This window comes from Schistocerca americana, chromosome 8, assembly GCF_021461395.2.
Source record: "Schistocerca americana isolate TAMUIC-IGC-003095 chromosome 8, iqSchAmer2.1, whole genome shotgun sequence".
NCBI classification, from domain to species: domain Eukaryota; kingdom Metazoa; phylum Arthropoda; class Insecta; order Orthoptera; family Acrididae; genus Schistocerca; species Schistocerca americana.
Genome location: NC_060126.1, coordinates 503258884 through 503273289, shown reverse-complemented (window position 1 = coordinate 503273289; position 14406 = coordinate 503258884). Strand labels below are relative to the sequence as shown.

General features: G+C 38.4%; 1 protein-coding gene across 2 annotated transcripts in view; it reads left to right on the top strand.

Moving 5' to 3' along the window:
* The window catches only part of LOC124545154 (acetyl-CoA carboxylase), a 259301-nt gene extending 246304 nt beyond the window's left edge, over window positions 1-12997 (top strand). Inside the window, exons 33-39 of one of the 2 annotated variants that reach the window (XR_006967594.1) lie at window positions 3939-4132; window positions 4252-4387; window positions 4526-4703; window positions 6122-6392; window positions 8127-8297; window positions 9788-11715; window positions 11746-12997. Coding sequence is in view for 1 of the 2 variants with exons in the window: in XM_047123987.1 (XP_046979943.1) it covers window positions 3939-4132; window positions 4252-4387; window positions 4526-4703; window positions 6122-6392; window positions 8127-8297; window positions 9788-10081 (1244 nt within the window). In the remaining variant the exon portion in view is untranslated. Of the gene's footprint in view, window positions 1-3938; window positions 4133-4251; window positions 4388-4525; window positions 4704-6121; window positions 6393-8126; window positions 8298-9787 lie in introns of both variants that reach the window. The other variant, XM_047123987.1, reaches the window with a different exon arrangement.
* Window positions 12998-14406: the final 1409 nt, after the last annotated feature.

Genomic DNA, 14406 nt, shown 5'->3' with positions numbered 1-14406 from the left:
ATCCTCAGAGAGGTCGGGTCTATTTGTTGCCATTAGATCCAGTATATTTCCATCATGAGTGGGGTTGCTAACTATCTGTTCTAGGTAGTTGTCTGAGAAGGCATGTAGTAAAGTTTCACAGGATGTCTTGTCATGCCCACCACTAACAAAACTGTAATTTTCCCAATTAATTGTTGGATGATTAAAATCTCCACCAGTGATTACAGTATGTGAATGGCAGCAGATACAGATTTAATAAACACTAAATTATTAGAACCAGAATCAAGGTTCTGCTTACTGACTAGAGAAGGAAGAGGACGACAGAAGATCAGACTATTCAGGAATAAATTATCAAGAAAATCACAGTTCAAGGTTGGGAAATTAACAGGGGAAGGCTAATACTGATGAAATGTTAAAAGTGGCAAAAAGGGCAGTTCATGACTCATAAGAGGGCATGCAGAAAATAAATAGGTAAGAGAAAAATACAGAGCAACAGAAAAAAGGACAGAAGTAACAAACAGTGAATAGTGAAAATCAAAGCACATCTTCAAGAAAAAGTGATTGGCGATAATGGAAATGGGTGTGATGAGGCGGGTCACAACGGAAATGAAAAAGAGGTAAGTAGCAGCATGAGCGATTGACATTAAGTTGAGCCCAAGTGAGTGGTAGCTAACCAAGCAATATTCCATGTGTGAAGTTGTGATATACTAGTGCTAGGAGGAAAAATCTAAGTTCTATACAGGGTAAAACAGACACAAAGGCAATAATTATTATTTTTCTGAGTTTGGAGAGTACTGCTGCTCCACAACTGTGTACTAAATTCATGAATAACAGGAGCAGTTAATCAGTTCAACCAAGACAATGGATGGTGACTTAGAATGTGGTCAGAGACATGTCTTTGTGTGTTACCAGTATATATTCACCTTGCTGATAGTTTAGTGGTTGGCAATGGGTCATTTAGGAAGAATAATATAAGGGATGAGCTTCAAAAAATTGTAAGCTTGGCTGTCCAGTGAAATAGTTGTTCCCCAGTAATTAAAATTCGGTATATTTAAATACATGTGCCACACATTTAGTGCAAATTGATGAATCCTGTGTCCAATATTATTTCTTAACAACATAGAATTCCAAAGGTTTGTTAAAACTGATGTCTATCCCTGAAAGCATTGTTCAGTGGAAGGCAGTACCTGTATGTGGGGAGTGTTTGTGTTATGGGAGTGGGGCAAACACAGATTGCAGTATTATGGAGTCCCTTGAGAAACAGCTTGTACATGTTGGTTCAGCCATAGTAAAAACTCATGCAGTTGGCGTTTTGATGGCTATAACTGTTAGATGGTCAGTATGAATAACTTTGTGTGTCCTTAGAAGAAGGCACAAGTTGGATAAATTTTGACTTTACTTGAGTCATATCAGTTGATTTGAGTAAAAAATCTCTGTAGAAAAGGTGATGAAACCATGCTGGTTGTAAGTAATTCTTGAAGATGCCCACAGTGGATGGTCCTGTATATGTGGTAGTGGTTCAAGTTGCGATTGTGAGGGAAAAACTCTTCGAGGCAAGGTCCATGGTCATGCTTAGTAGTAAAAAGAAAGTTTCTTATTTTGAGTGCCAGAGTGAAATTCCTGGTAAGATCGTGAATGCGAATTATTTTGACATTGCAGAGAGATTAATGACATCAGTTTTCCCAATAAATTTATTATGTAGCTGTAGATTCTATGCCGGCCGGGGTGGCCAAGCGGTTCTAGGCACTACAGTTGGAACCGCGCAACCACTACGGTCGCAGGTTCGAATCCTGTCTCGGGCATGGGTGCGTGTGATGTCCTTAGGTTAGTTAGGTTTAAGTAGTTCTAAGTTCTAGGGGACTAATGACCTTAGAAGTTGAGTCTCATAGTGCTCAGAGCCATTTGAACCATTTGTAGATTCTATTCTAGGTGATTAAGAAATTTTAACCTGCATTCAGTCAGGATACTATCCTCTTGACACACTGAATTTTATCCTGCAAGAGTATCCATCAGTTTGCACTGAGTATGTGGCAGATGTATTTCAGTATACTAGCTTTTAATGACTGAAGAGCAGCTATTTTACTGAGCTGCCAAGGTTACAGTTATGTGTGTTATTTTTGTATGTCTCCAGTTGTTTAACATTCCATAAATAATTTGAAATGCATAAAATTGTTATAAATATAAAAGAGTAACTGAGGGTATTAGCTACATATTTTCGAAGCCCCCCTGTTACTTATTCACAAGTTGATTGTTTCAAATATTTTTATAGCAATTCTCTGAACGCTCTCTTTTGAAGCTTGCTAGTCTCCACGCAACATGAGAAACTCTTCGAACACAGGTTGAATGCAATGTCAGGTGTCCTCCAACTCGGAGCTTGAAGGGGGAAAAAAAGTGTGAAGTATTAACACTTTGAGATACAGCCACTTAGAAAAAATTCAGGTCCAGAAAACCAACCATTTATGTTGTTATTTAAAATATTACTGGCACATCTGTGTTTAGTATATCGTAAAGGATAATATACGTGAAGTTCAAGGTTTATTTTATTTTAGTTCAGTGATAGACTACAAATGACAGAAATTCCTGATTTTATTCATAGCTGTTATTTTCTCAGCAACTGAAGTATGTATTTCAGAATAAAATTCAACTGTCAGTTGCACAATTATTTTTATTCGATTTACCACTTTATCGATTTCAACAGATTAATCCGTCTTCCTCAGATATCTTTTGTAGGCTTCTGAAAATAACGAATTAATTCGTAAAGCAAAATGAAAAATAATTGTGCAACTGCCAAGTGAATCTTGTTCTGAAATTAAATTTTTCTGTAAAAAAAGGTGTGGTGTGAGCTCTTGAGCAATTTTCCAGCTAGCTGGCTTTTGTATGAAGTCTGAAGTATTCTGGCATGCGGAGAGGTATATTACAATCAGGGCAATACTAGCTTGTTGCTTTCTTGCTTGCTTTTCCAGTAGCATCTTCTCTGAAACTGATATTGCATGCTGATTTGTCATGAGATTCATCTCTTGAAGAGACAAGATGAATACAAACAAAACAGAAATAAACTGTAATTATGGCAGCAGTATGTGCAACAACAACGCTAGCAACAAAAAATTGTAACAGATTATAGCTTACCTGAATACAAACCTCCTTCAAATTGTTCTCACACTGATGTTTCTCACTCCGGGGCAGAATTGTTGATTCTTCCTCTAGAGCTTCCAAAATTTATTGCTCACAGAACAAGTGTGACATATTTGTAGCAGAATGAAGCAAATTCTAAAACCTAACGAGTACGAACATTAATGTCGTGAGAAGGCAACCTTACAGTGGCTCAGTTGTGATACCAGCTCTTATGTTCACTACTGTGTCTTTTGAATTAATTATAAAAATTTACAACAAAAGATAGCACCTGAAAAGTGACAGGTAGCAAGATGTCCATGGATATTTCTCATATGAAGTATGTGGCTGAAAGCTCATGTGTAAGTGTCTTTTAATTGTGTGTGTTTGCAACTTAACATGTCATCTGTACAGTAAGTAGCAGTCTGTCTTTTCCTACATTGTTCACATGAAATTAGTTCAGTTTGCAAGCAATGGGTAGCTCATGTATCTTGAAAATCACAGCCTGAGGTATGCTTGAGTATTGTTCTTTGAATGCAGTGCTGTAGCCCCCAAGTTGCACTTGGGCTTATTCGCCAAAATGTTAATTAAAATGACAAAACCATTTTCATTTCCACTGTGTATGCCTTGTGTTGTGAAGCTAGGAAGTTGTGCGTATCCATCTGTTACTTATACTGATGATTAAATCCAGTCTCTTACCTATGGTTTTGTCATTGTTTATGATTTGCCTTCAATGTTCTGATTGTGTGAATCTGTATGAGGGGTCTGTGTGGTTACTGTGTTCTTATTGCATCTTTTATGTTTTTCACAAAGAAAATAAAATGTGGTTTCTAAAACCTTACACTTTGCAGCAAATTCAGGTGAATGGGAATCTGGATTCTTTGATGCTGGCAGTTGGGATGAGATCATGAGACCATGGGCCCAGACAGTAGTCTGTGGTCGTGCACGCTTGGGAGGAATTCCAGTTGGTGTGATTGCTGTAGAGACACGCACAGTGGAACTGACATTACCGGCAGATCCCGCAAATCTTGATTCTGAAGCTAAGGTTGGCAGATGATTGTGGATAATACATAATAAGAAACAGTTTTTAGCACATTTTAAATTGTATTTGTTGCATTTTATCATTTAACATGATTATGTGTTTGTAATTTGATGTTTTCTCAGACTGTATCGCAAGCAGGTCAAGTGTGGTTTCCAGATTCTGCGTATAAAACTGCGCAAGCAATACAAGATTTTAGCAAAGAAGATTTGCCACTGTTTATTTTTGCTAACTGGAGAGGTTTCTCTGGTGGAATGAAAGGTAAGCAAAAACGCATACTAAACTGACAGTTAATTTTGAAGTATGTTATTGAACCTTGGTTTGTAATAGTGAGTAGTTGGATAGTCACACTTAATTGCTATGATTCACTTCAATGTAATGAAAATAAATGTTTCACAGATATGTACGAGCAGATTGTCAAATTTGGAGCATATATTGTGGATGGACTCCGGGAGTACCAGCAGCCCATTATCATATATATTCCACCAAATGGTGAGCTCAGAGGTGGTGCCTGGGCTGTAGTTGACCCAACAATAAATCCTCGTCACATGGAGATGTATGCTGATCCAGAGAGTAGGTGAGTTTTCTGGATCATGTGGGATAATCCTTAGAAAAAATGTCTGATATGGTTAGAACATTCTTGGAATTAATCTGCGATCGTGGTTTCTCGTACACTACATGGTATTTCTCAAAAGCTGCTGTATTAAAAAAGAAAATTTCAGTGAAAGAAAATTTGTTTCATTGTAAATTACATGTGTGAGCTTCCATGTGTCAGAATTCATAATGTTCAGTATTCATGTGGTGACTGTCCTCATCTCTAAACAGTTGAAACGGATGGAGCATTCTGTGAAAGAGTTGTGGCATTCATATGGTGTTATTTTTGAAGAATAGCATCACTTTTTGCACAAATATATTCTGAATTTTCAAACACTTGTTTACCCTTGACTCACTATGTCAACAAAGATGTCTAGGAATATTTCACATCTATTGATGTAGATGACTGCAACAAATGTGACAAGGATACACCTGGTTTTATCTCACTAATTCATAAATTTGTGTCTCTTGTGGAACCACCTTTCAAATTGTTGTCCGACGTTTTATCTACCAAGTGAAAACAAAAACTGAATCCTGTACAATCTGTGTATTGATGTGATCAGAAACCAAAGATGTTAACTGATAGTACACACACAAAAATGTATTTATGCATGTTAAGCATGCAACACAATCTCCAATATTGAAGGAAGATAACAGACACATAATCTGCCAGTTTTGATGCATCCACTGCACATTGTTTTATGTGGGTATGACCATGAACAAACTATTGTCCCACATGAATTGCCCTGCCAAATTGTAGCCCATGACCAACAATACTACCCAGTTACAGAGTCTGCTGCTAAACATAAAGTGGTGTTCTTAACTGAATGTATCACAACCTGTGCCATGTGGACCCTTCTCCAGTTGCAGCTCTTTCAAATTGTGCCAGTGGGAACTCCCTTTCAACATATTTAACATACTGTTTTTGTCACCCCCCCCCCCTCCCCCCACACACACACAAAGCATCATTCTCTTCAATTCCCTTCCTACCCCCCATGCTCTATATTACTAGTGCAATTCCCCGCCCTTCCCACAGTCATGATTTCAACTGGCCCCTGCATGTTCACCTACATGTTCCCCACTGCCACAGTCTTTCCTAATACGCTCTCTTTCTCCACCACCATGCCTTCCATGATTCAACCATCCAACTTGTTACTTTCAGGCACTAAGGAGATGATGATGATGATCATCATCATTCCCCCCCCCCCGGCTCTCTCTCTCTCTCTCTCTCTCTCTCTCTCTCTCTCTCTCTCTCTCTCTCTCTCTCTCTCTCTGCCCCACTCTCTCCCTCTGTGTTTGTTTGTTTGTTTGTTTGTGTGTGTGGGGGGGGGGGGGGGAGAAAATAAGTATTGATGGTAAAATTAATTAATGTTGTGTTAAACTCCTCCATTCACATTTTAGGGGTGGTGTGTTGGAACCAGAAGGAATTGTGGAAATAAAGTTCCGTATGAAAGATATTGTGAAAGCAATGCAGCGATTAGATCCAGTGATTCGACAGCTTCGGTCCCAACTGCTGTCCTCTCCTAACCTTTCAAATGAAGAGAAAGTAATACTGGAGAACAAAATAAGTGAAAGAGAACGTTTCCTAAGACCTATGTACCATCAAGTAGCAGTACATTTCGCTGACCTTCATGATACTCCTGAGAGGATGCATGAGAAAGGTACTATACAGGTAAGTCTGGTTTCATTGTTAATGGGTTTTATACATGTTTATGGTAGTGAAGTCCAGGTGGAATATAAGTAATTTAAGAGTGAAGTTAACAATACACTGAAATGTTGTCAAAAGGGACATAAACAAGACTGAAATATTTGTGAGCTTTCAGGTGAATCGTTTTTTGACCTAGAGGACACACACACACACACACACACACACACACACACACACACACACACACACACACACACAGTTATATTAAGCTGGCTGAAAACACTATGCCGGGAATGCAGTTTTGCAGCTCGACTAGGGAGTGAAGCAGGCGAGGAGAGAAAGGAGATGGAGAGTGGAAGGTAGGGTTGGGGTGTGGCTGATGGTTCAGAGGGATGCAGCAGGTATGCAGGAGAGGACAGGCAGAGACAGCAGGTGCATGGAGGAATGCAACAGGAGAACTGGTACTGGTGAGTTTGTGCAGCACATGATGACAATAACAAGACATGGAGAATTTAGTTGGGAGGGGAAGAGAGAACAGAGGAATAGAAGTCTAACAATTAATAAAATATTCCGGGATGTCAGGCCATGATTGAAAGGATTTCACTTTAAAATGTGACGTTTCATCCCCAAATGTGGAGGACATTTTCAAGGGGGATCGTAGCTTTGTTCAATGTCAGATTCACACCTTGGCTTGCTGTTTTATTAATTATGACAATTCCGGCCATGGAAGTTTGTATTTGATGAATAGAAGACTGTGGAGAAGAGTATGCGGCAGTATGTGGACAGTAAAGGTGGAGGTGAACATGGAGCAAATGTCTAGTGGACATTGAGGCTAGGAGCAGGATGATTACATCTACGAAGGATGCACTGCAAGGATGACTCCCATGTATGTAGTTCAGAGAGGAAGGGGGGGGGGGGGGGGGATCAAGATGGCAGAGGTTGTTAAACAGCCATTGAAATCAGCCATGTTATGCTAAGCACAGTTCACCAATGGGTGGTCAAACACCCATTGGGTGGTCCAAACAGGCCTTGAAGGTCCGTTGTTACCAACCAGCCGCCATGTCGTCCTCAGCCCCTAGGTATCATCAGAAGTGGATACAGAAGGGCATGTGGTCAGCACTCTGCTCTCCCAGCCATTGTCAGTTTTCGTGACTGATGCTGCAACTTCTCAATCAAGTAGTTCCTCAAATGGCTTCATAAGGACTGAGTGCACCGTTTTGCCTACAGCACTTGGCAGACCCAGACGGTGACCCTTCCAAGTGCTAGCCAAGCCTACAGTGCTAAACTTTGGTGATCTATCAGGAACTGGTGTTACCACTGTGGTAAGGCCATTGGCTGCTCATATAAAATACAGTGCAAAAATTGCAGTAGAGCTGGTATATAATATGATGGTTTTCACATGCGGTCCTGCTTCCAATAGAGTATCATGGCTACCTGTAAAAGGTGTGTGTGTGTGTGTGTGTGTGTGTGTGTGTGTGTGTGTGTGTGTGTGTGTGTGTGTGTGTGTGTGTATGTGTTTTTTTTGGGGGGGGGGGGGGCGGCATCATTCTCACACACTTTTTGTGTATTTGTACCCTAGCTCAAAATAAGATTCATCCAAAAGCTAGCAAAGGCTTTAGTATTGTTTATATGCCCTCTATGGCTCAAAATCTGTACCATTTGGTGAGTTGTTACCTTCACTCTTAAATTAGATTCTTATATATTCCTCTGTTTCACATGTTGTATGTTACTCTAATCATAATGTATTTATTTTATCAGGATATTGTGCCATGGCGCAAATCGCGATGTATTTTATATTGGAGATTACGCCGGCTTTTATTGGAGAATGAGCTAAAAACAAAGCTTCTGGAAATCCAGCCTGACCTCAGTGTCGGCCAGGCAGAAGCCAGATTGCGGCGATGGTTTATTGAGGACAGAGGAGCCACTGAGGTAAGGGCCAAAACCCAAACTGTTACTGAATGAGAGTTCAGGGATCCCAAACAGTCTGCAATGTCCCTTCTTTTTTGTCTTAAGTGTTGTCGAACATTTCATAACCGTTATCATTCATTGCACATATGAAGTAAGGCTTAATTTGCAGTGTCACAGAAACCGATAATTGAGAGATGCATATTTGAGTTGGATTGTTTTTGATTACATTAAATATGAAAGTTTGCCAGTCCATGAGGGCACAGGCTATTGCAAACTAATTTGTTAGAAGTGTAAAATTAGGTCACCTCTAGCACAAGGATCATAGCTAAAATACAATCAGCTAGGCACCAACAGAACCACACACACCTTTTTCGTGGACTTCGTATACTAATTATTTAATATTAATATATTTCACTCATAAATGAACATAGCAACACAGGAACAACACTGTTTCCATGAACAAAGCATAGGAAGAAACAGAAAAATTTGCACCTACAAGTATTTATTGCAATGCATCACATTTGAAAGTAAAAGCTTTTATTTTAAAATTGAGCAAATTTTTCAATGGTATTGAATTTAAGTTTAGTTTTCAAATTGTAATCATTCAGTAAGTTAACTGATTTTGACAGGCAAAACTGGTTCACTTATGGACTAGGTACAAGATATTATCATAGGACTAGAGCTTCAGGGCAATTGTAGTTTGTTACAGATTTAACATTTAGCAACTATATTGGCACAATTTGTAATTTCACTGGTCTGATCCTGAAAATGTATTAATGGATGTTAATGCTTTGCTGTAAGATGAGATGCAGGAGAATATGAACTGTAGTGGAGTCAGTATAAGAAGCTCCCTCGCAGCACTGTTGCCAGAGGTGCATATTGCTGGTGGCTGTAGGTGAAAGCAGTAGTGGTCTATATAGCTGTGACAACACTGTGGTATTGCCATAGGGGCGTTTACAAAATTGTGTTACATAACTGGTTGAGGTAGCTGCATGAAGTTGTGGTGTCCAACCCACTGCAACTGTCATCGATCTACTTAGACTGACTCGACTATAATACTGGTACTGTACTTCAGTCATCTCATACACAGTTGCAATTGACCCATAATTGTTACAGGAAGAATAGTATAGTTGTTTCCATTGAGTCAATTTCTTCACGGCTAAGGAGTATATCGGTCCATATAGCGAACTTCCTTATGTGTCCGTAACTGTGCATCATCTGAGGTCATGCCTTTTGCGTCTGGCCTGCATGACCTCTTGTATTGGACACTTGTAGTAGTTACCCTATGAAGTCTAGATGTCTCTCATCTATTGAGCAATTTTGGTTGATTTGTGTCCTATGATCACTTATATCAATATGTCATTTTGATTTTCGTGTGGCACTTGAAAGAAGGAATTACAGTATAATCATCCTCAGCGAATCAGTTGTAAAAATGTTTTCCAGACTGCTACTTCCATTTGAGTTCTATTTTTGATAGTGACAAGCATTAACATAAGAAAAATGTTTTGCAGGCATACGTTTGGGATAACAACAGTGCTGTGGTAGAATGGTTGACTGAACAGCTACAGGAAGGCTCAACATTCTGGCACAATGTGCGCAGTATGAAGCACGAAGCTGTCGTACAACGAATCAAATCTGCTCTGGCAGAATGCCCGGACAGAGCCTTGGAAGCAGCAGTTACTGCCATCATGGAGACCTTATCGCAAGAAGAGCGAGCTGAACTGGTCTGGGCTCTTTCTCAAGAAGAACCGTCACAGAAACGTCTTTCAATTACAGGAGATGCACCCTCTATTTCTTCCCAGTAGTATTACAGGAGCTCAGTGTAATGTTTTGCTGGTTGCTGAAAGGCTGTGACTGTGCTGTGTATTTTTCATGGCTGATTACCTAATTTTTTGAACATTGATGGTGCAAGCAGTCTATGACAAGTGCCACTTTGTTCAAGTGTCATGTATGCTGTGCTAGGATCCTAGTTGTTAACTGGATGTTAGATCCTGCTGACACTTTGTCCTGCATAGTTCTTTATGGTGGTTATGAAGCAGTCTTGTGTGCTCCTAAACAGTGTGTGTCTGTGGTTACTTATATGTAATGAATGGATATTAAAAGTGAGAAATTGTTACAGTTGTGTTAAAATGTACAGCATTGATGACGCACACTTTGTATGTTCAAAAAATTTTTTGCTCACTACTATCAGACCATACATGCTGTAGATGTTGCAAGTAAATGGGAATATGTATTGGGAAAATACTGATTGCCTGCAACACTGTGTAAGAAGTACTTTGAGAAAGTCACGCATTAATGAGGACTCAGCTATTTTTGTTAACATCAGTTCCCATCAAGATGGAAGTGGTAGGATATAATTGTACTTGCAGTATGTGTTTGGTTAGATGTACAATGTATGAGAATGCCTTTCATCTTTATGAATCTGAAATTGTGTTACAGGATCTTAACCAGTCTGTTGGATTTGCATTGTAAGTAGCAGTTGCTATAGTTCAACAAGAGACTTGTGTAAGCAAGTGTATAGTTAAATGCACATGCATAATTTTGGTTTCAGTATTTGTTACGCAGTTACTGGTTAAGAGTATGCTTTACTAGCCCTTTGAAATGGAAGTACAGTGAACATACATTTAAAAAATTATAACTGGTTGTACAACAAACATGTACAGCATTCAGTATTCTCGTTTCCGAAGGAAACAAGAAAGGTAGATTGTATGTTTTCAGAACATCTTGATCCTTTTTCTTTCAACTCACAGTCAGTGCTGAATGAAGTGGAACTACTTAATTTTTGAAAAACAAGGAATAGTTATAATGATATGGGATGTTGTTATATATTAATAAGAAAAATGGTACAAAATTACATTCCAGTCTGTCAGAAGTGTAGAAAATGGTATTATTTAAAGTCCTCCTGTGTTTTCTTAATTCTTAAAACTTGTTAAACATGATTTCTCTACTTAATTATTATTTTGATTCACTAGTATAGTGCAGTACAAAGACAAAAATAGCATTATCAGAAATGAAAGGCACAAAGTTAGCATAAAAAAGTGTGTGTTCCTTCTGTTTGTGTTTTTCCTCGGTAACATTGTTCAGGGACCAGCTCACCAAAGTAGTAAAAAAATGCTCTAAACTTTCATGTTTTGTGCAGTAAGCAGTCACATATTCTCTAACTGTATTTCCAAGAACTGTGTTTTGCAAACAAAGTCTTGGTACAGGGAAAAAAGGAATGGTTTTGAGAAGAAATGTTTTAATGATATGCAAATCCATGAAGTGAAAGATGATAATGTTTTACAAAGCTTGCAGTGAGTGGGTCAGTGAAGAGACAGACTGAGTTTCTCCACTGACAATAGACCTCTTTTTTGCAGAAGGGAACTTTGTTTTAAAAGTGACCAAAGAATATGTGTGTGCGTGTGTGTGTGTGTGTGTGTGTGTGTGTGTGTGTGTGTGTGTGTGTAGGCGTGCGCGCGTGTGTGTGTAGGCGTGCGCGCGCAGATGTACATGCGGGTGTGCAGTGCACGCACGCGCATTCATATTTTTCTTGTGTGTACCACAGTCAGAGGTGAAGTTAGAAGAGGTTTTCCAGTGTTGTATTTCATCTTCTTCAAAGAAAGGTTCACTTCAAGATAATAGGTGTAAATGTGATAGTGTATATTACTATAATCGTTGACACTTTGTTTTCTTTTTTGAAAAGTGATATGAAAATAAGTGTTTCTGTGTTTCAGATCAAGTTATTAAATTTATATTAACAACAGCTATATTTTACACGTGCCTAAGAAGTATTTTTTCAGCATGTTGTTGATTTTCCAGAAGTTTTAGAGGGCAGTAACACCGTAGAGTCGTGTTAATTGTTACTTATTAATAAATGTGCCTTCTTTGTAGAAACATTGAGAAGCAAATTTTTCTTAAATGAGGTTTGATAAAAAGAATATCCTGAATTGATTTGAGTACATTGCATACTGATGGGTTAGTTAATTTCCACCCATTGCTGAGCTCCCTTTTGCAACTACAGGCATCCTTTGTCCTCTATGAGGAATGAAAGTCACTATATTTTTTATTTTCAGCAAAATATCTTCAAAGTTCACTGTGGATATAAACTGATTGTTTATGACTGGGTGGTTGTTAAACAGGGATGTTTCAAGAAAACTTGTTCTGATGATTGTATTGCTTGAATAGATAGTCATGACTATATTGATACACATGCCAAAGTTTGGAGTAACAGAACATCTGATATGGAAAAAAAGGCACATTCTTCACATTGGTGTTACTGCATTTACATATTTCTCCATTTTTTACATAACCTGATGGAGGTGCCTGTTTCTGCCATATAACAAAAGTGATAATCACAAGACTAAAGGAATTGTTGCACATCATTTGCATAGCAGCAGTCTATTTCAATGTGTAGAAGTCCACTGCCAGTTTCTACTGAATTGTTGATTCCACACTTTTTAAGATGTTATTCAGGATATTTTTTTGTCACCTGCTTGTTCGCCAATGATAAACCAAAAGTTATCTTTATCATGGCAGCTGTAAATCAGAGTTCCCAAACCTAAGGCAGTTAATGTGTTTTTTTGTGATATATGTATATTTGTGTTCTGAATTTGCTTGTAAAAAGACTTCAAATAGCTGCACAAAAGTGTAATTTATACAACTGAAATCTATTTATATGTATTTAGAAATGGTTCAATATATGTTATTATATTTTTTGCAGTCCGAAATAAAAATTTATATATAAAAGAAACTAAAAATGTGTTATCTGTTGTGAGTGAGTGAGTCTATCCTCATTTTTAGCTGTTTGCAAATTCACTGGCAGTTGATAGCTTATGGTATCTTTTTTAAATTCCAGTGATTATTGCTCTCTTCTTGTTTTTATTTAATTATTCACTTATCAAATTAGTTGCAGACATTAAGTCTTCCTTCAGATGTTGCTGTGGAAGAGAGTGGCCTGATTATACAGAGCAAAAGTTTTGAAAATGACAAATCAGAAACTATTGTATTAAAACAGTACCTTGTGGAGCACTGAGATAGTTAAAATTCTTCACAGAAACTTGATGAAATTACAAACAATTAAAATAATTTGACAGCTGAGTTTCAGGATGGAAGAATAAATTCATTCATTGTGTTCTGTATATCCAATCATGGAGGACAACCTTCCAGTGTGTAGAATTATGCAATGATTCAAGGTGTACCTTAATAAAAGAAAAAAAGTTAGAAACAGTGCTAATAATTATCATTAAACTGCTACAAACTATTTGCTTTTATTAACGCTAAATTTAACATATAACAGTCAGTAGGAAAGCTGACACTTTGAAAAACCTACTGACTTCTCCAGTTATTTTAAATAGCAGTTCTCTCTCTACTGTATCCATAACCAGACTGACAATTATCCAGTCAAGTCCATGTAAGCCCAGGTAATATATAGCATTAATACGTGGGGGGGGGGGGGGGGGGGCGGGCAGTGTTAAGAGAGACTACATTAATTTAAGAAAAATGACTGTCGTGATTGGTTTTATAAAATGTGCATGTTACAGAGAAATACATACAGGCTTATTACAAATGATTGAAGCGATTTCACAGCTCTACAATAACTTTATTATTTGAGATATTTTCACAATGCTTTGCACACACATACAAAAACTCAAAAAGTTTTTTTAGGCATTCACAAATGTTCGATATGTGCCCCTTTAGTGATTCGGCAGACATCAAGCCAATAATTAAGTTCCTCCCACACTCGGCGCAGCATGTCCCCATCAATGAGTTCGAAAGCATCGTTGATGTGAGCTCGCAGTTCTGGCAAGTTTCTTGGTAGAGGAAGTTTAAACACTGAATCTTTAACATAACCCCACACAAAGAAATCGCATGGGGTTAAGTCGGGAGAGCGTGGAGGCCATGACATGAATTGCTGATCATGATCTCCACCACGACCGATCCATCGGTTTTCCAATCTCCTGTTTAAGAAATGCTGAACATCATGATTGAAGTGCGGTGGAGCACCATCCTGCTGAAAGATGAAGTCGGCGCTGTCGGTCTCCAGTTGTGGCATGAGCCAATTTTCCAGCATGTCCAGATACACGTGTCCCGTAACGTTTTTTTCGCAGAAGAAAAAGGGGCCGTAAACTTTAAACCGTGAGATTGCACAAAA